The following is a 23905-nucleotide window of genomic DNA, read 5'->3' as shown; positions in this document are numbered from 1 at the left end:
ACACTGATAATTTTAGAGGTTTCTAATGTTATGTCGTAAATAAATTCATTTTTTTGCGTTTATATTGCAAACGCTGGCTAAACCCTACGAGATAGATCAAAATAATGTACTACAGTATTGTACGCCTTAATAAGGTAAACAAAAAAGTCCGCGATGGTATATGTCTATTTCTTAGGGATAACTCACAATAGCCATTTTTGTTCTTTACTTTTTACGAAAAATAATGGCTTATTTACGAAGCGATTTTAACAATTTACAACATTAACCCTTATCCAAATAAACATATTTGGAAGCTAAGACATTAAATGTAGATTATAATTGTCTTTTACACTATACAATTTCAATCAATACTTTAGAAGTTTTCAAACGTATAAACTTACGCGGAATCAAAAAATATGTCGCGCGGCGGCGGCCGAGGGACATAGGGTTACGGCGGAACCGGCCGGGGGCTCTCATAAGCTTCGGGCTTATGTTATTGTAGTAGATAGTGTATTTCGTCATTGTGTGGTTGTGCAGACGGTAACGCAGAGGAGCAACCACAGCGCTTTCTTTCAGATATTCATTGTTTCTGGTTCTTTGGTTTCTGAATTGTCGATAAAAATATATTTGACTTGGTTAGAAAAACGGACTTTTGTTTTTGCTTTGCGATTGGGTTATTTGTTGCTTTGTGGGTATTACTATACGATCATGCCTGGAAGACGTCGTCGTTCGAACATAGGTCGTAGTATAGTGAATTCCAAAAGAGCACGTTCAGTAAGAGATGAAGAATCGTCAACGGAACGTGAGACTCGCCTCAGCCAGAATAGTGATAGAAATCGGATACAGAGAGAAAGAGAATCGTCTGTAGAGCGTGAGGCTCGCCTCAGTCGGAAAAATGATAGAATTCGGATACAGAGAGAAAGAGAATCGTCTGTAGAGCATGAGGCTCGCCTCAGTCGGAAAAATGATAGAATTCGGATACAGAGAGAAAGAGAATCGTCTGTAGAGCGTGAGGCTCGCCTCAGCCAGAATAGTGATAGAAATCGAATACAGAGAGAAAGAGAATCGTCTGTAGAGCGTGAGGCTCGCCTCAGCCAGAATAGTGATAGAAATCGAATACAGAGAGAAAGAGAATCACCTGTAGAGCGTGAGGCTCGCCTCAGCCAGGATAGGGATAGGCATCGAATACAGAGGGCAAGAAAATCATCCGCACAGACACATAGCAACACCGAACAAAACGAACAACCAAACAGCCACAGACCCGAGAGAGTAACTAATTCATGGGTAAATAAAGAAAATTCTGCCAATTTTTGCGAAACTTTTATCGTTTACACAGCACAATAGGAAAAATCACCCGATTTTGAAACATTCTTCATTGGTGCTCCGCTTCTATTGGTCTTAGCGTGATAATATATTATAGGCTACATCCTACTAATATTATAAAGGCGAAAGTTTGTTTGGATATATGGATGTGTGGATGTATGGATGTTTGTTACTCTTTCACGCAAAAACTACTGAACGGATTTTAATGAAACTTTACAATAATATAGCTTATACATCAGAATAACACATAGGCTACAATTTTAACCGACTTTCAACATGGGGGAGGTGTTATGTTCGTTTTCTTATATTCAACGATTACTCCGCCGTATGTTACCCGATTTTTATATTCACAAAAGTGGTGATCTGATGAAGGATCCATAAGTAATCGAGGGAACTCCTCAAAACTTATAGGGAAACGTGTGGTGACTTCGGTTTCGTGAGAAGTATTCTAAGCATATGCTACCAACAAGTAAGATTTTGCACCGAGATATACCTGGTATACCGTGGTTCGGAAGGTGCTGAGAGAACTCCTGATTCTTTATAGATACAAGTTTGGGAGTTTCGGCGTTGTTTTAAGAACAGGAACCATATGCTACTATGCAAATTACATTCATCATCATCATCATCATCATCACTACCATATTATACCATTTCATAGTCTTTTAGATCGAGACTCGAGTTTGTCAAGCGATAATTAAAAAAAAATCTTTATTTTATTTCTAAAAATAGTTTGACGACCTCTGTGGCTCAGTGGTGAGCGCGTTGGTAGCTCAAGCCGGAGGTTGCGGGTTCAAATCCCGCCGACGGAACAAAAAGTTTTCAAAGTTCCTGGGTCATGGATGTGTATTAAATATGTGTATCATATAATTAAAATCTTAAATATATGTATAGTATAAAAGTATTAAATATATTTCCGTTGTCTGGTACCTGTAACACAAGTCCATCAGGTACTTACCACGGGGCCAGACTGACGTGGTGTGAAGCGTCCATAGATAAAAAAAATCTATACCTCCCTAATATAATAACATTGAAGAGTATGTTTGCTTGGACGCGTCAATCTCAGGAACTACAGGTCCGATTTAAAAACTTATCTCAGTGTTAGATTGATCATTTATCGAGTAAGACTATAGGCTATATTATATAATATATTATCACGCTAAGACTAATACGACCGAAGAAACTCAGGAAAATGCGGGAAAAACGGGGAAAATATTTTTTATGGGAAAATGTACGGTTTCTGTAAAATTCCTAATTTACGCGGGCGAAGCCGCGCGGGACATCTAGTATATTATATAATATAGCCTATAGTCTTACTCGATAAATGATCAATCTAACACTGAGATAAGTTTTTAAATCGGACCTGTAGTTCCTGAGATTGACGCGTCCAAGCAAACATACTCTTCAATGTTATTATATTAGGGAGGTATAGATTTTTTTTATCTATGGACGCTTCACACCACGTCAGTCTGGCCCCGTGGTAAGTACCTGATGGACTTGTGTTACAGGTACCAGACAACGGAAATATATTTAATACTTTTATACTATACATATATTTAAGATTTTAATTATATGATACACATATTTAATACACATCCATGACCCAGGAACTTTGAAAACTTTTTGTTCCGTCGGCGGGATTTGAACCCGCAACCTCCGGCTTGAGCTACCAACGCGCTCACCACTGAGCCACAGAGGTCGTCAAACTATTTTTAGAAATAAAATAAAGATTTTTTTTTAATTATCGCTTGACAAACTCGAGTCTCGATCTAAAAGACTATGAAATGGTATAATATGGTAGTGATGATGATGATGATGATGATGAATGTAATTTGCATAGTAGCATATGGTTCCTGTTCTTAAAACAACGCCGAAACTCCCAAACTTGTATCTATAAAGAATCAGGAGTTCTCTCAGCACCTTCCGAACCACGGTATACCAGGTATATCTCGGTGCAAAATCTTACTTGTTGGTAGCATATGCTTAGAATACTTCTCACGAAACCGAAGTCACCACACGTTTCCCTATAAGTTTTGAGGAGTTCCCTCGATTACTTATGGATCCTTCATCAGATCACCACTTTTGTGAATATAAAAATCGGGTAACATACGGCGGAGTAATCGTTGAATATAAGAAAACGAACATAACACCTCCCCCATGTTGAAAGTCGGTTAAAATTGTAGCCTATGTGTTATTCTGATGTATAAGCTATATTATTGTAAAGTTTCATTAAAATCCGTTCAGTAGTTTTTGCGTGAAAGAGTAACAAACATCCATACATCCACACATCCATATATCCAAACAAACTTTCGCCTTTATAATATTAGTAGGATGTAGCCTATAATATATTATCACGCTAAGACCAATAGAAGCGGAGCACCAATGAAGAATGTTTCAAAATCGGGTGATTTTTCCTATTGTGCTGTGTAAACGATAAAAGTTTCGCAAAAATTGGCAGAATTTTCTTTATTTACCCATGAATTAGTTACTCTCTCGGGTCTGTGGCTGTTTGGTTGTTCGTTTTGTTCGGTGTTGCTATGTGTCTGTGCGGATGATTTTCTTGCCCTCTGTATTCGATGCCTATCCCTATCCTGGCTGAGGCGAGCCTCACGCTCTACAGGTGATTCTCTTTCTCTCTGTATTCGATTTCTATCACTATTCTGGCTGAGGCGAGCCTCACGCTCTACAGACGATTCTCTTTCTCTCTGTATTCGATTTCTATCACTATTCTGGCTGAGGCGAGCCTCACGCTCTACAGACGATTCTCTTTCTCTCTGTATCCGAATTCTATCATTTTTCCGACTGAGGCGAGCCTCATGCTCTACAGACGATTCTCTTTCTCTCTGTATCCGAATTCTATCATTTTTCCGACTGAGGCGAGCCTCACGCTCTACAGACGATTCTCTTTCTCTCTGTATCCGATTTCTATCACTATTCTGGCTGAGGCGAGTCTCACGTTCCGTTGACGATTCTTCATCTCTTACTGAACGTGCTCTTTTGGAATTCACTATACTACGACCTATGTTCGAACGACGACGTCTTCCAGGCATGATCGTATAGTAATACCCACAAAGCAACAAATAACCCAATCGCAAAGCAAAAACAAAAGTCCGTTTTTCTAACCAAGTCAAATATATTTTTATCGACAATTCAGAAACCAAAGAACCAGAAACAATGAATATCTGAAAGAAAGCGCTGTGGTTGCTCCTCTGCGTTACCGTCTGCACAACCACACAATGACGAAATACACTATCTACTACAATAACATAAGCCCGAAGCTTATGAGAGCCCCCGGCCGGTTCCGCCGTAACCGCTATGTCCCTCGGCCGCCGCCGCGCGACATATTTTTTGATTCCGCGTAAGTTTATACGTTTGAAAACTTCTAAAGTATTGATTGAAATTGTATAGTGTAAAAGACAATTATAATCTACATTTAATGTCTTAGCTTCCAAATATGTTTATTTGGATAAGGGTTAATGTTGTAAATTGTTAAAATCGCTTCGTAAATAAGCCATTATTTTTCGTAAAAAGTAAAGAACAAAAATGGCTATTGTGAGTTATCCCTAAGAAATAGACATATACCATCGCGGACTTTTTTGTTTACCTTATTAAGGCGTACAATACTGTAGTACATTATTTTGATCTATCTCGTAGGGTTTAGCCAGCGTTTGCAATATAAACGCAAAAAAATGAATTTATTTACGACATAACATTAGAAACCTCTAAAATTATCAGTGTTTCTCTACCATATTATGCATATGTTATACATATAAACCTTCCTCTTGAAACACTCAATCTATTAAAAAAAACCGCATCAAAATCCGTTGAGTAGTTTTAAAGATCTAAGCATACATACATACATACAGACAGCGGAAAGCGACTTTGTTTTATACTATTTAGAGATTATCACGCTAAGACTAATACGACCGAAGAAACTCAGGAAAATGCGGGAAAAACGGGGAAAATATTTTTTATGGGAAAATGTACGGTTTCTGTAAAATTCCTAATTTACGCGGGCGAAGCCGCGCGGGACATCTAGTTAATATTATAAAGCATACTTAAAAATATTTAGTTTTTCAATTATAAATATTTGGATTAATAAGGTAATATTATGGTGATATGCTACGGATAGATTACAGAATCGATATTATAGATGGCGACTTTGCATACATTGGCATTAGTTTGGATTACCAGAATAATATATTTAATATGAGGCTTATTGGAGGAGTTGTCAGTTAATAACAGAGCTCAACTATGGAACATGTTTACCGTCTGCACCGCCGCCGGTCGAAGTTGTACCGCGGCGGCCGGTTTCGGCCGTTGTTCAGACCAGAGTCCAGACGGACAAATATTGACGGACGCGACAATGGTGTTTGTTCGCGTAGTGTCGCGCGTCACGTGTTATACGGACAACATTAGCTTTATCACGGTACAGCGGTGAGTTCAGAGAGGAGAATACGGTGTGTATAAAAATTAGCGTTTGACGGAGAAAATCTGGTCCCATTTTTGATGGGCAATTGGCCCATGACACATTGAGGATCGATAGCGGTATCCAGCTACTAAAACCTTTTGATATGACCTCAGAGTGTCTAGGGACTAAAGAAAAGGTAGGAGAGCAATAGGTGATATTCCAACTTCCCTCACCAAACAAATCGGCCATTAGCCGATTTGTTTGAGTTACTGCTTGCTAGGCAATTTTTCTAAGATCATCGATCCATATCTGATTTTTCTAAGGATCACGCTTATTTTTTATCAATATCCAAATTTTTGTGTTAAATCTACTCTCTATCAGCCTTATTAATAAACACAGACTAGAGCAAGAATAACTTTACTCCTAGGCTTAAGGTAAGAGTAATAAAATTCGGTATTAATAAACATGGAGTAAGGAAGGAGTAACCTAATCCGAATCTACTCTCGGAATAAAAGTTAGTCCTTCACACTAGGAGAGATTAAGTATAGAACAAAGGTGTATTTTGACATTTGAAAAAAAAAACATTGGAACAAAAAATAACACGACCCGACATTTTACATGTACCAGATATCTAACGCGAATGTTCGTAAAAACTTACTTTTTCATCTTCATCCCAATTACTGGAACGAATACGTTTTGTTTGTTCGCTCATTGTATTTGATAATTTATAATAATAAATATTGTTATATTTAAAATATGATAATATTTATTATTGTAAATTATCAATGGAATATAATAATATTTAATTATAAATTATCAAATAAATATAATAATATTTATACTGTTAATATTATAAAAAGTATACTGTTAATATTATCTCTTAGTCAAGGTAGAGCTTTAACATTGTCCTAAAGAATTCTGAGTATGAAGATTGAAGTAAGGCTTCCGGTAGTCTCATCGACCTTATTAGTAGTTTATACAGCAGCTACCTATACACAATATGATGTAAAACACGCCCGTTGCGTACTCAATATGATAGACGACACGTGTGAAGGATCATCATTCATCAATACCTTGGCGTGTGGTGTTGTCCGGTAGATGAGGGTAGATCTCTGTCCATCTGTATGCGCGTGTGGACGTGTGGTGTGGGAACATCATCAACACAATATTGGTAAATGGTAGAATGTAGAACGCTGTTCTGTTAATGTAGAGCGGTAGATCAGTAACAGGACGGGTCGTTATTGGTAGATCGCGGTCCGACGGTGACTCGTTATTGGTAGATCGCGGTCCGACGGTGACTCGTTATTGGTAGATCGCGGCCGACGGTGACTCGTTATTGGTAGGCTGAACAATATATTCTTACTTATCGCACTCAGAGGCGAATATTAATTACTTAACTGTAATTAAACGAAAAATTTGACATAAACCCGATATGTTAAATTACTCTTCATCAAACTAAAGTCTAACATCATCATTAAATGTGGTCTGAGTGCGGCTGCACTTGTAGGCTGTAGCGTTCTTCAGTTTCGACTAGTGATCTTAAATCTATGCACGACCTATAATAGCTTATAACTTGTCACGTGTCACATAATAATAATAATAACAGCTCCCACACCGGTTTCGGTGACGGTGGCCGGTTTCATCGAAACCAGGCCAGCTATTTATAGTACCCAAGTGTGTGCGCAGTACACAAGAGCACTCTCTATTCCTTTACTCTCATAACCCAGTGGGACGCAAGACCGACACGACCGGCGAGAGATCAGGCGCAGGACCGACTTTTTACATGCCCGTCCGACGCATGGATCATCTTACTTGTCAGACAATCAGGTGATCAGCCTGCATCGTCCTAACCAAACTTGGAAATAACATGTTCCAACTCGGGAATCGAACCCACGACCTCCGAGTCAAGAGCCGCGCTCTATACCACTAGACCACGTGTCACATGTGTGTGACGTGCGTGGAGGATGAGCTAATAACAGTGCGTGTGGTTGTCTGTTTGTTTTTCATCAGGCGGTGTATTTGCTATTCATGGAATAGTGAAGTGCCGCTAATATCGGTCGCCATAACTCACTATTTGCTCTGGATAATTGACTCGGTATTAAAAAACTACAGCCGAACATAAAATCCTACTTATTAGAAGCAACGCCCAAACGCAAAATAGGAATCTATGTAAGTAAATCCTTACTAACATTTTAAATGCGAAAAATTTTATCTGTTCTGTTACCTATAGGCTGAAATAGCTGAACCGATTTTTATGAAACTTAGTTTTGATATATCTTGAGTCCTAGGAAAGGACATTTAGTACTCATTATCCCAGCTAATATACCGGTATAATATAAGCTCGGTTGTAACTTATGCACGATATTATAATTGCTTTTAGTATAATTATTATTTCGAAAACCTGATTCATATTATTATGAATACTTGATGCCACACATGTGCTGTGAACACTGAACATGCTCTACAATAACAAGCAAAACGAACATCGCCGCAGCTGTACTAAATTAATCCATTATATTCATACACCGACATTGCATCTGTGCCTATAGTTAACTAGATGTCGCCCGCAACTCCGTTGCGCCAAAATTCGTTTATCGCGCGGGAACCGTACATTTTTCCGAGATACAAAGTATCCTATGTCCTTACCCGGGAGTCTCTATAAAGTCTCTATAAAAAAATCTGTAAATCAGTTCAGCGGTTTGGGCGTGAATATGTAAACAGACAGACCAGCCTTAGATTTATAAATAGGCCTTATAGGCCACGGCCAACGGGCGCGCAGATTTCGTAGATGGGGCGGCGGAAATAAAGTGGCCTACACTCTTAAAGAATGTAAATCCGGCACTGAGATTGACACACTTTCGCATTTACAATATTAGTAATAATAAAAATAAAATAGCGATCAACGATCCACTAGCAATAATCGCGCGAGCGATTGTTGGGTGTCATGAATGTCACAAGCAATGGTGTCATCATGTATAGTGATCGCTTGCAATCGTATTGTTTTGGCTGATACGTGATACGAAATTGCAACTTTGGAGCAATTATCGCACAATAATTGCTATCGCATTGGTCTCGCAAGATACGTGATACGGGGGCCGGCCTAGTTTGCAGAACTAACTCAAAACACGCCAGTACGCCACTCACAGGACATGAATCCTCGGCCAAAATAACTCGCAAGCCGAAACTTTCCGCCCCAAATACGTTTAATACTGAAGTCTAACATCACAGCTCACAGCTAACAACTTTGAGCTCCGGTGAATTTGCACAGCATTCAACAGGCCTCGTCCGAATATTTTAGTGCTCCTAGAATGCTTAGGAACATGTCCTATATTCTATAAGGACTTTTTTGTTTGCAATCTCTAGTTAATTTATATCCGCTTTCAGTTTTCTTTGAGTTTATCTTCTCAACATATATAGATATACGTGGGAGAGCCATGCTTAGGCACGAATGGGCCGGCTCGACCGGAGAAATACCACGTTCTCACAGAAAACCGGCGTGAAACAGCGCTTGCGCTGTGTTTCGCCGAGTGAGTGAGTTTACCGGAGGCCCAATCCCCTATCCCTTCCCTACCCTCCCCTATTCTCTTCCCTTCCCATCCCTACCCTCCCCCCCTATTCCCTATTACCCTATTTCCTCTTAAAAGGTCGGCAACGCACCTGCAACTCGCCTGATGCTGCGAGTGTCCATGGGCGACGGAAATTGCTTTCCATCAAGTGACCCGTTTGCTCGTTTGCCCCCTTATTTCATTTAAAAAAACAGCGTCGCTGTCGCTGATTTGTAAATATTTTAACGTCAGAAGCGCTAGGAGGATATATAAACTGCAGTCAAAAAGACTCTTACATTAATGGCTTTTCGTAACTAGTAGTTACCGTCTACGAAATAAACAATCAACAAAGAGAAGACAAACTGAATCTTGAGTATAATTAACTAAAGTTATTGTTATGCTTGAGCTCGGTTTAATTCGAAACATTAGCGTCGCGAGTCGCAGCGCCGTTACTCTGCGATGACAATTTTATGGCATACCTCCTCCCCCCGGGGGTTAAGCCGGGGGGTTAAACAGGGGGGTTAAACCAGGGTGCGTAATCACCGGGGCCCTCAAGTGCGTGGATGTTAGAAATTATTTTAATCCCCGCTCCCGCTACAGTAAATTTAGCTTTACATCGGGTAAAGCGTTTTAGTTATTAAGTTTAGTGAAATGTTTCGTTTAGGTACGAAGTAATGTATGGTTGGAGTAGATGTCAAGAGACATTTTGAATATTTAATTTTACGTTAGAGTGCTCCATGAACATGCCATAAAATGCAACTTTTATTTTTTTAACAGTTTGTAGTAGGTAAGCTTCTGATGATTTTTGATAGGAGTCTATTTGCTAGCGAATAGGGATTTTCATTGGCCAGCGACAAATTCTATTAACCAATCAAAAACGCCCATGAATACATGAGTACAGGCTTATATTTTAACCCTCAACGAAGCAGAGGGTTATCATAAGTTTGACCAGTCTCGAGGTATCATAACGTCTCCGTGGTCCAGTGGTTTAGAGCGCGGCTCTTGACTCGGAGGTCGTGAGTTCGATTCCCGCGTTGGAAACATGTAATTTCCAAGTTTGGTTAGGACAATGCAGGCTGATCACAGACAGCAGACAGCAGACAATCAGTATGACAAGTAAGATGATCCATGCGTCGGATGAGCATGTAAAAAGTTGGTCCTGCGCCTGATCTCTCGCCAGTCGTGTTGATCGTCCGTCCCACTGGGTTATGAGAGTAAAAGGAATAGAGAGTGCTCTTGTGTACTGCGCACAGACATGGGTACTATAAAATGAATCCTGGGTAACTGGCCCGATTTCAATGAAACCAGCCACCGTCACCGAAACCGGTGTGGGAGTTATTATTATAGCGCCCACTTTGTTTCTATTTTAAAAGCGGATAATAAACTTTATTTTTATTTTCGCTGATTTTTATTAACTTTTGTTAGAGAATAGTAAAAGTCTTGAATTATACACTGAGCGATATTTATTCGAGCAGAGTTTCACCTTACATGTCTCAAAGTTAATTACAGAATCAATCAATCAATGCAATATGGCTGGCAAATATCCAAATCCGTTCAGCCTAAAGAGCTAATAGAGATATAGGCTATATACTACGCTATATAATATAATATAGGTACTCTATATTATCCTTTCCGGGGAATGTATATCCATACCAAATTTTATCCAAATTCGTTCAGCTTGAAGAAGTAACAGAGTTTACAATTAAAATAGCCGTTTTATATTATTCCAATCCAGTGATCCAATACAACGCTTTTCTTGCACAATTGCGTCCCAGTTCCCCATTACATTATTCCCTAAGTAATCCAGCGCTAGATTGGAATAAAATAACGTCCTATGTATTTATAATTTAACGACATCTTGCACCCAATTTCTAGTTTAATTTTCTTCATCATCAGAATATAAAGTATGTAGTACCTAAAGTACTTAATTACCTAGGTATCTAGGAACAAGTGGGCGATAAACTGCCTAGTTAATGATCATACCTGGTGCTAAGTCATGATGTTTACTGCCGCTTGTCTACACACTGACAACTTTGTTGCTGTTTGTCTGTGTATATGCTTACTGTGCTATTTTAGTTCATTAAGGAGTTTGAAATGTAAGTGAATTAAATTTAAAAACAATTTATTTATGTAACTTGTTTTAAATTAGAATGCTTTTAAAATGAGAATTAGATTTTAAAATATAATAGACAAAAAATATAATATATGAAAAGCAATACTGTAGCCAGCAGTATTTCAGTAATCCATACCATTACGACCTGCGAACCTTCAAGAAGTGAGCGTATTCCTTGAGGCCGGCAATGCACCTACAACACTTCTGATGTTGAGAGTATCCAATGGCAACGGTAGTTGATTTCCATCAGGTTGGTCGTTTGCCCTCTAATTCTATGTGAGTGTATGTTGAATAAAATGATAATATTTAGCTGACTAAAAAATTCTAAAACTGTTGTCAGACATCAAACAGAGTTAATTTTAAATGATTCTGAGTCAAAACGAATGTTACATACACCGCACACGGTAAACAGCGGTGTGCTGTCTGTCTGTCAGACTGTTTACAACATTCGATTACGTTATACGTAAGTAAGAGGGTAAATATGTACCTATTTACGGTTAAAAGTGTTAGCGGATGTCAATGGACAAGCTACATGATATTATATTTAATAGCTATATGACCGAGCTATGCTCGGTCAAAACACGAATAAAATGTCATTTTCTAAAAATTATTCCTAGCTAGATCGATTTATCGCCCCCGAAACCCCCTATATACTAAATTTCATGAAAATCGTTGGAGCCGATTCCGATTCCGAAGATTTATTTAAATCGGTATATTATGTTAGTCACAAAAAAAATTGTTCTAGGGCTCCCTGACCAATAGATTTTCGCCAGCGCAATCTAAGAAACGTACCGAGACTGAAGCAGAAGAATTGATCTAGTTGCTAGCTTGGTCTTATTGCATGCTAGGGAAGGAGGAACCTCGCTTATTAGTTCGTGATATGAAATACAAGTTACCTTGGTGTCAACGTCGTGGAAGGGCACCGCGAACCAGGGCTTGCCGGCGAGCGCCCGCCTGAACCCCGCCTCGCGCTCCTGCGGGCCCTCCGGCGTGCCCACGTGCGCCCACAGCACCACCTGCACCACGCGCAGGCGAGGCTCGCGCGCCGCCACCGCCAGCAGCCGCGGCCCGAAGTCGTCGCTCTCGTCGCTGATGTTGGCGAAGCTGAAGTAGATGCCGCACACCGCGCCCTCCTCCCCCCGCTCCGCGCAATCCGCCAGCGCCCGCGTCGTCGGCACCAGCTCCCACTGCCCGCCCGAGCTGCCCGCGCACGACACCAGCGACCGCCCGAACAGCTTCTCGCGCCAGTCCATCGCGCCCGCCCGCCCCCGCCCCGCCGAGCTCAGCGCACCCCGACACGGGTTATGCCGATCAAACACGGGCTGTTCTAATCAAATTGACCACCTGCTTCACTCGAAACACCGGGAATTTTACAAAACACGGGCAATACGACTAAATATCTCTAAACCGATCAAAATATCGCCAACAATCTCACCAGTCGCCGGCCACGAGTTAGCGCGGTTCACCTCACGCGAATTTCGCGGTGTTTACGTGCCGAACTGTTATTGTGCGATTCAGTTCAGACTGAATCAATTCCGATGGAATGTATCGCCGAAACCACCGGCACGAGCGCGGGGCGACGACACGACGAGGGTGACCATACTCGGAGCGTGGTGCTAAGTTAAGCGATCCTCAAATATAAGTTTTATTAGTCGCGAGCGCGAGCGGGCGTGTGCTCGCTCCCGAGGTCGGCGGCGGACTGAGGGCCGGCCGCGAGGGCACGGAGTAGCGAGCAGAGGGGACAAGTCTTAAGAATTTTTACAATGGACTTTTGAAGCCATTTACATACGACTGGGGCGCGGTCGTTGACTCCGCACTAGCTTAGTTTTATGATTGTTATTTGCACGGCGAGTGGAGGCAATCCAGACGAGTTTTGTGCTGCACAGCAACAGTGCCATAATGTAGCATCATTACTTCCTACCTAGAACAAGTACTAAGTAACTTCCTAACTATTATCAGCTACAGCTAGTAATGCCAGTTACGTCGTAGATTCGTAGATCCGTTATCTACGCGTCGTAGACGTGCTACGGGGTGCTACGCGCGTAGCTCGTCTAGTCTGTAGACCAAGTTTTATGCAATGTTGTTAAAGCTTTAGTAAAAGTTTTAAAGAGCTTCTTGGCTGAGACGTCCTTATTATATTATGAACAAAATGTGTAGGTACCAAGTACGTAATAATGTATCATGTTTAATGTTTATATTATAGCAGTTTAAGATAATTATCTGTCAAACTTTCGTATCACATACATATATTTTAATATTAAAGGATTCAATTAACTTTTACAAAACTGCGCTACAAGACCTATAGTTATTATTGTGTGTGTTTTATAATTCTTTAGAATACACGACTAGACCTGTCGAGCTTGTTGATTATTGTGTGATGTGTGTCACATGAAACAACTTACTTAATAACAAAAAGTATTATTTTTTTTAAATATATTATAACATCAATTTTAATTGCACAGTTTTCCTCTTTATTTATACAAGGTTAATGTAATAATCGTTTATCTTTGTGTTTCACCGCTGGCTGCCCCCGGCCGGCGAGCGGCGCGCGGGCTGCGGCGGGTTGAGATCGCCAGCGGCTCGGAATGACTCACTAGGCTCACTAGTCACTCCAATACCGATACCAACATCGGGTACCGGCGATATTAGGACTGGCGGTCACTTAAAACAGGTTTTATGTACCTAGTAATATAATAATTATTAGTAATCTGTATTGTTGCTGTGCAAAACACATGCAGTTAAGTCACTAAGGAGTAAGGTTTAGTGAAACGGATATTTCGTATTGCAATTGTCTATGGCCATTGTTACATCCACCGAGTAGAGACATTTTTCTCGGCTAATTCCTGGCCGAGAGCACTGTCTCGCCACTATACTCGGTAGCTGTAATCAGGCCCTTAGGGCTGTCGTGATTCAAGTACCTAAGCGCTTACTCTTCAAGTCTACTAGATGTAGCCCTAAACGTCGCTGCCCAAATATTAGATTATCACGTGAAACAGCTCGTACATTACTTGTGATTTAAATCCTTCCTATATTTCTTTACTGGGACTCTATTAAATATCTCCTAACAAAAAAAAACCGGACACGCGGGGTCCTTTCAAACATGTCTTAACTCTTAAGAGGAGTCCACACCGCCCTTTTTTCCATACAAACGTTGTCCCCTGTTTCCTCCCTGGATAATGCTAGTAGAGTTATAATTTTTTCATGAATATCTACGGCCACTAATTACAAAGTCCTTATGTTTTCTTTTTTTTCATAAATGAATTATTATATAAGATATGAACGTTCAAAAATCCAAAAAAATGCCCAGATTTTCCGCTGTGTTCAAACGTCCAGAAAACCGATTTGGCTAGATTATACAAAAAAAAAACATAGGAACACAGCTCAAGCCTTTCTTTATTCTTTAATGAAAAAAGTACTTAAATCGGTTAAGTTTTGGAGAAGGAATCAGGGGACAACGAATCGTTGATTTTCTACAGTTGTCTCTATCGCGTTCTGCGGTATAGGCTTGAGGTAAGGCAGACAGCTATGGATATTACACGTACTTTTTTTTCATTTCTCTAGCTCCTCGTGTATCCTCTTAAGCAACAACAAACAAAAATGTCTTAGTCCTGAAAAATCGAGACTTAGAACCAACTTTACTTTGTACGGTGGACAATTTTAATTCTATGCCTTGATGTTATCTACTGATGTATTACTTAAAGGGAGTAACAAACGTTTTCTGATTTCATAGATGTAGGTAAGGTACTTTAATTTTTGTGGACGGCAAAGTTAGAAACCTTGTAAGCTTCCAAAGCCACTAAAGTGTTATAAATTATAATCTATAATTACTTAATTATAACAATTTAATTATGGAAAACTACACACGCTAACTCAGTAATATTATTAAAATACTAGCTGTTGCCCGCGACTTCGTCCGCGTGGACTTCAGTTTATAGCGCTCGATGTCAACAAAATTGGTGTCAAAAGCTTTTATAAAAAAAACCCTGGTACCCCTTAAATCAAAACAGCTGTGCAGTGTGCACATATAATATTTCATTTTTTAAAATTAAACTTTATATATTATGCCAAATTTTAAAGCTTATTTAGCCTCCCAATTACACAACTTTACCCATAATGTATGATAATACCACCTCTTATAGAAAGATGTTGGGCAAGCGTTAGCGCGATGTAAGAGACGCACGGCGCCATCTAGTATGAATTTTCGGAACTAACTTAATTTGAACAAATTTTCGTATTTTCACCCCCTTACAACCCTTTTTTCCAGTAAAAAAGTAGCCTATGTCCTTTCTCAGGCTTTAGACTATCTGTATACAAAATTTCATTACAATCGGTTCGGTAGTTTTGGCGTGAAAGCGAGACAGACAGACAGACAGACAGAGATACTTTCGCATTTATAATATTAGTATAGATTATGTAACTACTAATGTACTTGTAGTTTTTTTGATAATGCAAATCAAAATAACTTATTTCTATCCCCAGCACTTAATATTTCACTATTTATATCATTTTTAAAGCTACGGTACGTTTTCGTCCCGATTATTTTGCAATTAATGTGACATAATACAGCATAACATAGTCTTCTGCTTATTAGATAATAGAAAGCATCAAACGATGAAAGTAATCTCAGAATACAGATTGTTCTGTATTCTGAGAAACTATACAGCTTAACTTTCTAAAGCGGTAACAAATCACTATGACAAACACTTGAGACAGTTGCAATTACAAGCCGGGGCAAATTGCAGTTGCCCCGACCCTGCGGCGGCGGGGCACGGGGGCTGTTAGTTGTTGCACGACCCTTATATTATGCGGAGGTGCTCTGGCGGAGCGTTTATTATACGGCTAAACAGGGGACCCCCCAGCCTACTTATTGTGCTTACGAAATTAAGGCAGTGCGGTGTTTACAAAGTGAGTAGAGGTACTTGTACTATAATTATCTATTCTGTGGTAGAGGTATGAAATATGGAACCTATATTACCTAAGATGTAATAAAATAGGTACATCGCGGTTCCTAATAAACATTCATATAGAACAAATTCGTCTACTACCCGGAAATCCCTTCAAAACTCTTTCAAATGTTAGTAAAGCGTCTATACTCCACTCGGGCTAGCTTGTCGCTAGCGGTCATTGACTCCCTGTCAAAAACTTGTCATTTTCCATATAAACTGCGATTGACAATGAAGTGTCAGATATTGTTTATTGTGGTTTTATATGGTAAATGACAAGTTTTTGACAGGGAGTCAACGACCGCTAGCGACAAGTTAGCCCGAGTGGAGTATACCACTGTCCACTTTAGAGTCAATTTATACTAGCGCAGAGTCGAAGCGCATCGAAGCGAATTACCGAAACTGAACATAAAAAATTCAACCTTAACTCCAAAGCGTTAAGGCACACATCACTTCTGAGAATTTGAAGAGGCGCGCGCATTCGCGAGAATTCGCGCGAATGCGCCCATCCAACGTTGATTGGTCTCGCAGAACTCAGAAGTAATATTGTGTGCGTTACGCTCTGGAGTTAAGGTTGAATTTTTTATGTTCAGTTTCGGTAATTCGCTTCGATGCGCTTCGACTTACGTAGTAACTCATCTGTGGTTTCGACTCTGCATTACAGCTCGACAAGGCTATAAATGAACGTGGGTGACATTCACGGGAGCGCTGCTGGTACAGTTCGACAAGGCTTTATATGAACGTGGCGAGAAAAGTCAAAAGGAACTTTAGAAACCACGGATCTAATACAAAGATATATAAGCCCTTCTTGGCTTCTATCATACGAAAACGTCATTTTTGACATGGTTTTGACAGTTCTCCTTTACCAGCAGCGCTCCCGTCTATGTCACCCACGTTTAATTTAAGCCTTCTTCTTTTTCTTTATTGGCTTGTTGAGCTGTAAAGGAGAACTGTCAAACACATGTCAAAAATGACGTTTTTGTATGATAGAAGCGTTTAGATAGTTCCTTTTCTCGCCACGTTCATATAATAAATATAGCCTTGTCGAACTGTAGTCTGTAGTATAAATTTAGACGTCTAAATGATTCAGTACCTAACTAAATTTAGTCAAGTGGAATAGGCGGAATAGCATTTAGTAACTTTCTAAATGCTATTCCACTTGACTAAATTTAGTTACTGAATCATTAAGACGTCTTTAGTAAGGTGGAATAAGTGATTTAATGAATCTATGTACCATAGACTTAATATATATACTGATGTACAGTCTGTCAAGAAAGTGAAGAAATTAAAAAGTGGCAACATTGTAGTGTCATCCCTTTCAAACCAATCTAAGAAAAAAGGGATGACACTACGATGTTGCCACTTTTTAATTTCTTCACTTTCTTGACGGACTATAGGTACTCTCTTTTCTTATTGTCTATTGATGCACAGTTGACAGTTGCTTTATAGACTGAGATTAAAATTTGGATTTAACGATACAGAAAAATTGTTTAAAATCATTGCGGTAAATCCTTTAGGAAAATCATTACCATATGTAATAATTTTGTATTTCCTTATTTTACGAACTTATTGTTGAGGTATAGACCATTGCTAGTGAATAAATTGAAACTGACAGTTGACACTTGACAGTGCTTGAATGTTGACACTTGACAGTTGACAAACGACCGTCAGGCGTCAAGTCAACGTCAAACGACACTCGACAGCAGTGTTGCCATATATACAGATTTCTCCGTATTTATACAGATTTTTGGTGAGTAATACAGATAAGTACTGGATACAGATATTTATACAGATTTACAGAATTTTGAAAATATGATTAATTTTGTAAAAATTTAACAACGAAACAAGCTAAATCGGGCACCATTGAAGGTCTTTTGCATACAAAGTAACTGATTGTTGCGAAACAATGCTATAATCTAGAGATTGATTAGCAGTTGCTGTAGAAATTTAATAAAAAAAATTAATGAAAATAATATTTCTATCTTATTGCTATGCTTTTTTATTATGTTAAGGGCCTGTTTCACCACTTCCTGATAAGTGCCGGATACTTAAGTTTCTCGACATGTCAGTATGGAGAATCTGTCAAAAAAGTTGCGGATAACCTATCCGCCGGTACGTTAATCAGGAAGTGGTGAAACAGGCCCTTAGTGTGTTTAATTTTTTTTATATTAGATTTTAAATTTTTATAAATAAAAAGTTACCAATTTATGTACGAGTATATTTTTATTTATTATACGATTATCACCTTATCACGTCAATACATAACCCTTTTTTTCATAAAAAAGCGTGGATAATCATTATGAGGTATTTTTTGTTGACTTTAATACAGATTTTATACAGAAAATTGAGACAATATGCCATACAGATTTTATACAGATTTTAGCAGTTCCCACTACACATAAAAGGTCAAAACCATCTGGCAACACTGCTCGACAGTTTCAATTTCACGTGCGCTTGTTTGTAAACATTGTAAACTTGAAATTGAATTTTTACCGGTTTTTATAAAATATTTATGCAATAAATCACATAAACTTAAATTTCTAACGTCCATTACAATGGATTATGTGGCTACAGTCGACTTATCTTCTGATGATAATGCAAGTGCTAACGACAATGAAGATGATTTCCTACCTGAAATAAATGTTGTGTCGACTTCAAGCAGTCAAAATGGGAGTCAGGAAAGTAAGGACATTCCTGTTATTTGTTAAATAAACATACTATTATTACATAAATAATATTTACTTACCAAAATACACTACTCTCTTCTGAACCGCACGAAACGTCCGCGGGGCGTAAAATTAATCGGCATATAACGTGCCGAACGTTGTAGCACCTTCATCGTGGGTATCGCAGACACAACAGATTGGGGATTGATGGGTTAAAGTGGAAGTCTGCGTCCACGATAATGTGACGTCCAGAATCTTATATCTTTAAACGAGCAATTCTTGTATATATATATATATATATATATATATATATATATATATATATATATATATATATATATATATATATATATATATATTTTTACTTTGCTCGGTATTCGATAAAACACGAATAAAATGACATTCGGGGGCGATAAATCGATCTAGCTAGGAATCATTTTTAGAAAATGTCATTTTTTCGAAACCAATTATATATATATATATATATATATATATATATATATATATATATATATATATATATATATATATATATATATATATATATATATAATTGGTTTCGGGGCGATAAATCGATCTAGCTAGGAATCATTTTTAGAAAATGTCATTTTATTCGTGTTTTATCGAATACCGAGCAAAGCTCGGTCAAACAGCTAGTTATTATTAAAACGCCCAATAATGAGAAGGCAAAATAAAACCTTACTTCATTCAACCAAAACCCATTAGGTTCTGGTTCACAGAATACAAAATTGCAATATAATCCTGATTTTTTAATAGCCTACACAAGTTCAACCAGTGGACCAAGCAGTCAAATTGCAGCAAAAACTAAGAAACAACTGTTGGAAGAAAGAAGAAGAGAGAGAGCTCTCGCTAAACAAAACAATAAGATCTACAAGCCGGGGGAGTGTATGAAAGTGAGTTCATGCTAAGTATTATTTTACATTTAACTGGGACAGTCACACAATCACAATGGATATTCTTGAAAATGTTTTTCATCCTTTGCTGCTTATATAATATTATTATTATTTTTGTTTTTGTAATAGCTGTTGTCTATGTAAGTAATTTTAGTATCATTAATCAACAACTCCCTAGTTATTTGTCCGTACTGTGACGTACCAATGATAAGTAATGTGTCCATTATCAAGGCCAACATTTCTATTTGAATTTCTACAGCTCAGTACTGCACTTTTAGGCATTTAGGCATTTTTAAAATTCTGATTAAGCATTGAGCATTGCTCGTCATTTATGGCACCCGTAGTACATACACATGCAATATGGCACCCGTAGTACATACACATACGATATGGCACCCGAAGTACATACACATGCGGTATCTATCTTGATGTATGTCTGTGGTGGTAAGCATACTGTTACTGTAGGACAAGTTTGAAATAAACATTCTTCATTATAATGTTTCAGCACATGCATATTGAGATGCACCCGGGGCTGCTGGCCACGTGGTACTGCGCCGACATCCCCCGAGAGCTTGGGGCCGCCGGGGCTCACCTTAAGTCCTCCCCCGCACTGTGGGACACCTCGCTGGTGCTTTGGAGTCGCTCCGTGGATCCTGTGTTGACTAATGCTGGGGGAATGGTACATTCTTACTAACTGTTGTAATGATTGCATTATTTAAGAGTTGAAGATTTGGGTCCTCTATTTTAGATGAAGTATCTGCTTTAACAAAGGAAATTTATTTTAAAAAGATAGTAAAAAATAATAATAATTGACTTCTAATATTATCAAAGTTATATTAAAATTTAACTATTAAGATTAATAATTATTATTAGGTTACATATTAAATAGCATATCTTAATAATTTAATCAATGTAATGTTTTATGACTCCAGGTGGGGCTATCAGCGAGCCAGGAGCGCTGCGACCGCGGTCTGTATGTGTGCACGGCGGAGGAGGTGGCGCCGCACGTGGAGGCGCACACCCTGGCCTCGCACATGGCCACTGTCGAGGACCTGGCTGGCTGCAAGCTGACCCTGGTCATGTTCGGGATCAAAGATTATTTTAAGTGAGTTTGGTGAATTCTCAGACCTCTGAAGAAATTTGAATTAAATTTTGTAATTTTTTGATATTTAAGGACCTGAAAAAGGATACATTACGATATTTTTAAGCTATTATATAGATTTTATTGCGGGCTTTGAGCGCGGCAACCGAATCAATAAATTTATTGCAAAAAAATTCTAAACATCTAGTATATTATTAATCCTTCACTAGATGTATTGTGTTTTAAGTAACTTGTTTAAGTTAATGTTACAGATCTTCTGGTCGCAAAACTAACAACAGCAGCCGAAAACTGATGAACGAGATTGACCTGGAGATGGCCATTACAGGTGCAGTCGCTTTGCAGAAAGATACACTTTCTAAACATCTAAACTATTTAAGTGACTTGTGCACGAAAAATTCCTATCGCAATTCGCATACATACAGCAATCGCGGTACTGACATTTGTGCGTAAGTGAAAGAGACAAGTATGCACAAAAGATACATTTTTCATAGTTTCTTTCTACGATAGAATAGTAGTGACATAATATTGATAAAAAATAGTATGTCAGTTTATCCTTATCTCGATCGTGGAAAAACCAGACACAATAGCTTAGCTATTGTTATCGCGGCCGCATGTGGCTGCTTGGGAGTTGAAGCATTAAATCTGTTAGTGTTTCTATTCTTTCTCTTTTCAAATTTTATCTGTAGGCATGCTAAGACTGAATATGTGTGGCATACACTCAAACAGATTGGGGCATGTTTGTATGAATACATTAACATACTGTTCTAATACTGCTGCTTGATATTTCCAGACCTGCTAGTGTCGGCGCAGATCGACGCGCTGCTGGTGAACACGCCCAGCGAGCTCGCGCTGACCGTGTTGCAGTTCACTAAGGCCATCGCCGAGGCGCCCTACAAGTTAGTACTAGAGTAGTTGCTTCATAGACAGACAATTTATTAAACATATTTAATTGTAAAAGTTTGGGCAGGAGTAAAATATAACTCAACTATCAGATGAGAAGTGCGTAATTTATTTACAAAACTTACGGCTATTTGAACAATAAAAGTGAGACAATATTATAATACACAAAGATAGAGACAAAATATGACACACATGAGAGAGACAAAAGTTGAGAAGGAAGATATAAAACAGTGTAAAAGAGATAAAAATTGAGAGGGAAGATCTCGAGAGGGACCTGTGAGCGGGATGATATCTGCGAGGGAGGACATGTGAATGCCTGAACCTCAGCAGATATGCACCCAAACAAATGTTACCACAAATGACAATTATTACTTTAGCTGTTACTGTGCTATAAAAGTATAACTAAAGTGACAATAAATTGTGATCTTTCAGGAAGGCGAAGCGCGCTTTCGACGAACAAGCGGATTTTTACATGAAGGGGGACAATAAGAAATGCGTAGCCGTCGACGGAGACGGTTAGTTTTCTCTGAAGTTACTATGTATAATATTAAATTCATACCCCATATACATACATATATACATATTAGAACACGTTACCATTGGATAAAGTTGCAATTACGCAGCTGTCTACAGGCAATCAAGACTACCCCACACATAAAACATTATGTGATCCAATAGACACTCGAGGAGGTGCTGACATGGGCGTACCCAGGTTCTGGTGCCAGGGAGGGGGGGGGGGGGGGGGGGGGGGCAAATTACCCAGGTGGGCCAGGGGGGGATAATCAGATTTTTCATAAGCTAGGTATTTATAAAGAATAAAAAATTAATAATTTTTTATTGTAAAAATATTGTATTGCAAACAAATGGCAAAAATTCGTTTTCTTTTTTTTAATTTTTATAGATAAAAGTACTAGATAACATACTGTAAGTGCGTATTCCCTCATACACCTATTATAAAACCAATTTAAAAAATATTCAAACTATCCGTGCTGAGGGCAGGTAACGGCGTGACGCGGCTGTGGCAGCAGATGCTGGCGGTGCTGCCGCAGTCCTCGCTGCAGACCGCGCGCTCGCTGGCACGGCGATACGCCCTGCCCAAAGCGCTGTACGAGGTACGTGAAATTACGTCTAAGGATTAATGATAGGACATGAAAATTGTAAAGCGGCGGTATAAGATGGACTCAGGACTAGTTCTCCTGGGACTGGGAATTCTGCAGCGGCCACATAGTTATGTTTCCAAAAATATTATGTCAACACATTACAAAGCTACAGTTGTAATAACTTTGTCTGATGAATGAGACTGAAAAAAAACAGCCTCAAGAAAAATCGTAAAATCTAAGTTCTATGGTGTGTATGTTTAATGAACAGAGGAGAAATTTTGAACATAGCTGTTTCATACGCTACATTTACTTACCATTACCAATTCGTCAGGTCGCTTTCCGATCTTATTTTAATATCAAGAGCTTTCTATCTCGTTTTGCAGGCTTTGCAGGTGCCAGGCGGCGTGGAGGCGGTGGCGGGCGCGGGGGTGACGCGGGCGGCGGGGGGCGGGGCGCGAGCGCTCGGACCGCAGTTCGCGCGCAAACTGCACACGCTCTTCACGGCGGAGGATGGAGACCTACTGATTGACTGACTCGACTGAACTAGATTATAATAAAACTAGATAATGATATAAATAATTACTGTATAATATTATGAAGCTAACCGAATTAAAGACTGTGATAATAACTTGTTTATTCAGAGATAATATATAGGTCTACCAGAATCTGATGACAAATTTTGCCGGCAGATTTTCTAAAAATATCCTTGATCATTTGATAATTTTTTATATTTGCATGTTTCACACAGAAGAAGCCGCTTAAGGAAAAAAAGGATCAAATGTTTTATTCCTATTACCCCGGTGTTGCTAGAATCAATTTATTTTCTCACTTTTTGCCATCAGATTCTGGTATACCTATACCTATGACCGGTCACCAGCCCATAATGATTACCGACCGGTCTTGAAAATCAAA

General features: G+C 39.0%; 2 protein-coding genes across 2 annotated transcripts in view; one reads left to right on the top strand and one right to left on the bottom strand.

The window, feature by feature from the left end:
- LOC121728184 (nucleoredoxin-like) overlaps window positions 1-12639 on the bottom strand; it is a 53550-nt gene extending 40911 nt beyond the window's left edge. The window contains exon 1 of the mRNA XM_042116319.1: window positions 12265-12639. Within this exon, the coding sequence (XP_041972253.1) occupies window positions 12265-12621 (357 nt within the window). The 5' untranslated portion in view covers window positions 12622-12639. The remainder of the gene's footprint in view (window positions 1-12264) is intronic.
- A 6120-nt stretch (window positions 12640-18759) lies between these two features.
- LOC121728190 (crossover junction endonuclease EME1) lies at window positions 18760-23590 on the top strand. Its single transcript, XM_042116326.1, has 9 exons — window positions 18760-18993; window positions 19755-19891; window positions 20397-20570; window positions 20824-20996; window positions 21245-21318; window positions 21784-21889; window positions 22326-22408; window positions 22893-23005; window positions 23377-23590. The coding sequence occupies exons 1-9, from the start codon at window positions 18867-18869 to the stop codon at window positions 23524-23526; spliced, it is 1137 nt and encodes a 378-aa protein (XP_041972260.1). The 5' UTR covers window positions 18760-18866; the 3' UTR covers window positions 23527-23590.
- Window positions 23591-23905: the final 315 nt, after the last annotated feature.

The sequence above is a fragment of the Aricia agestis genome, chromosome 6, assembly GCF_905147365.1.
Source record: "Aricia agestis chromosome 6, ilAriAges1.1, whole genome shotgun sequence".
Classification (NCBI taxonomy): domain Eukaryota; kingdom Metazoa; phylum Arthropoda; class Insecta; order Lepidoptera; family Lycaenidae; genus Aricia; species Aricia agestis.
Note: the sequence above shows the minus strand (reverse complement) of the source record. Positions and strands in the feature narration are given on the sequence as shown.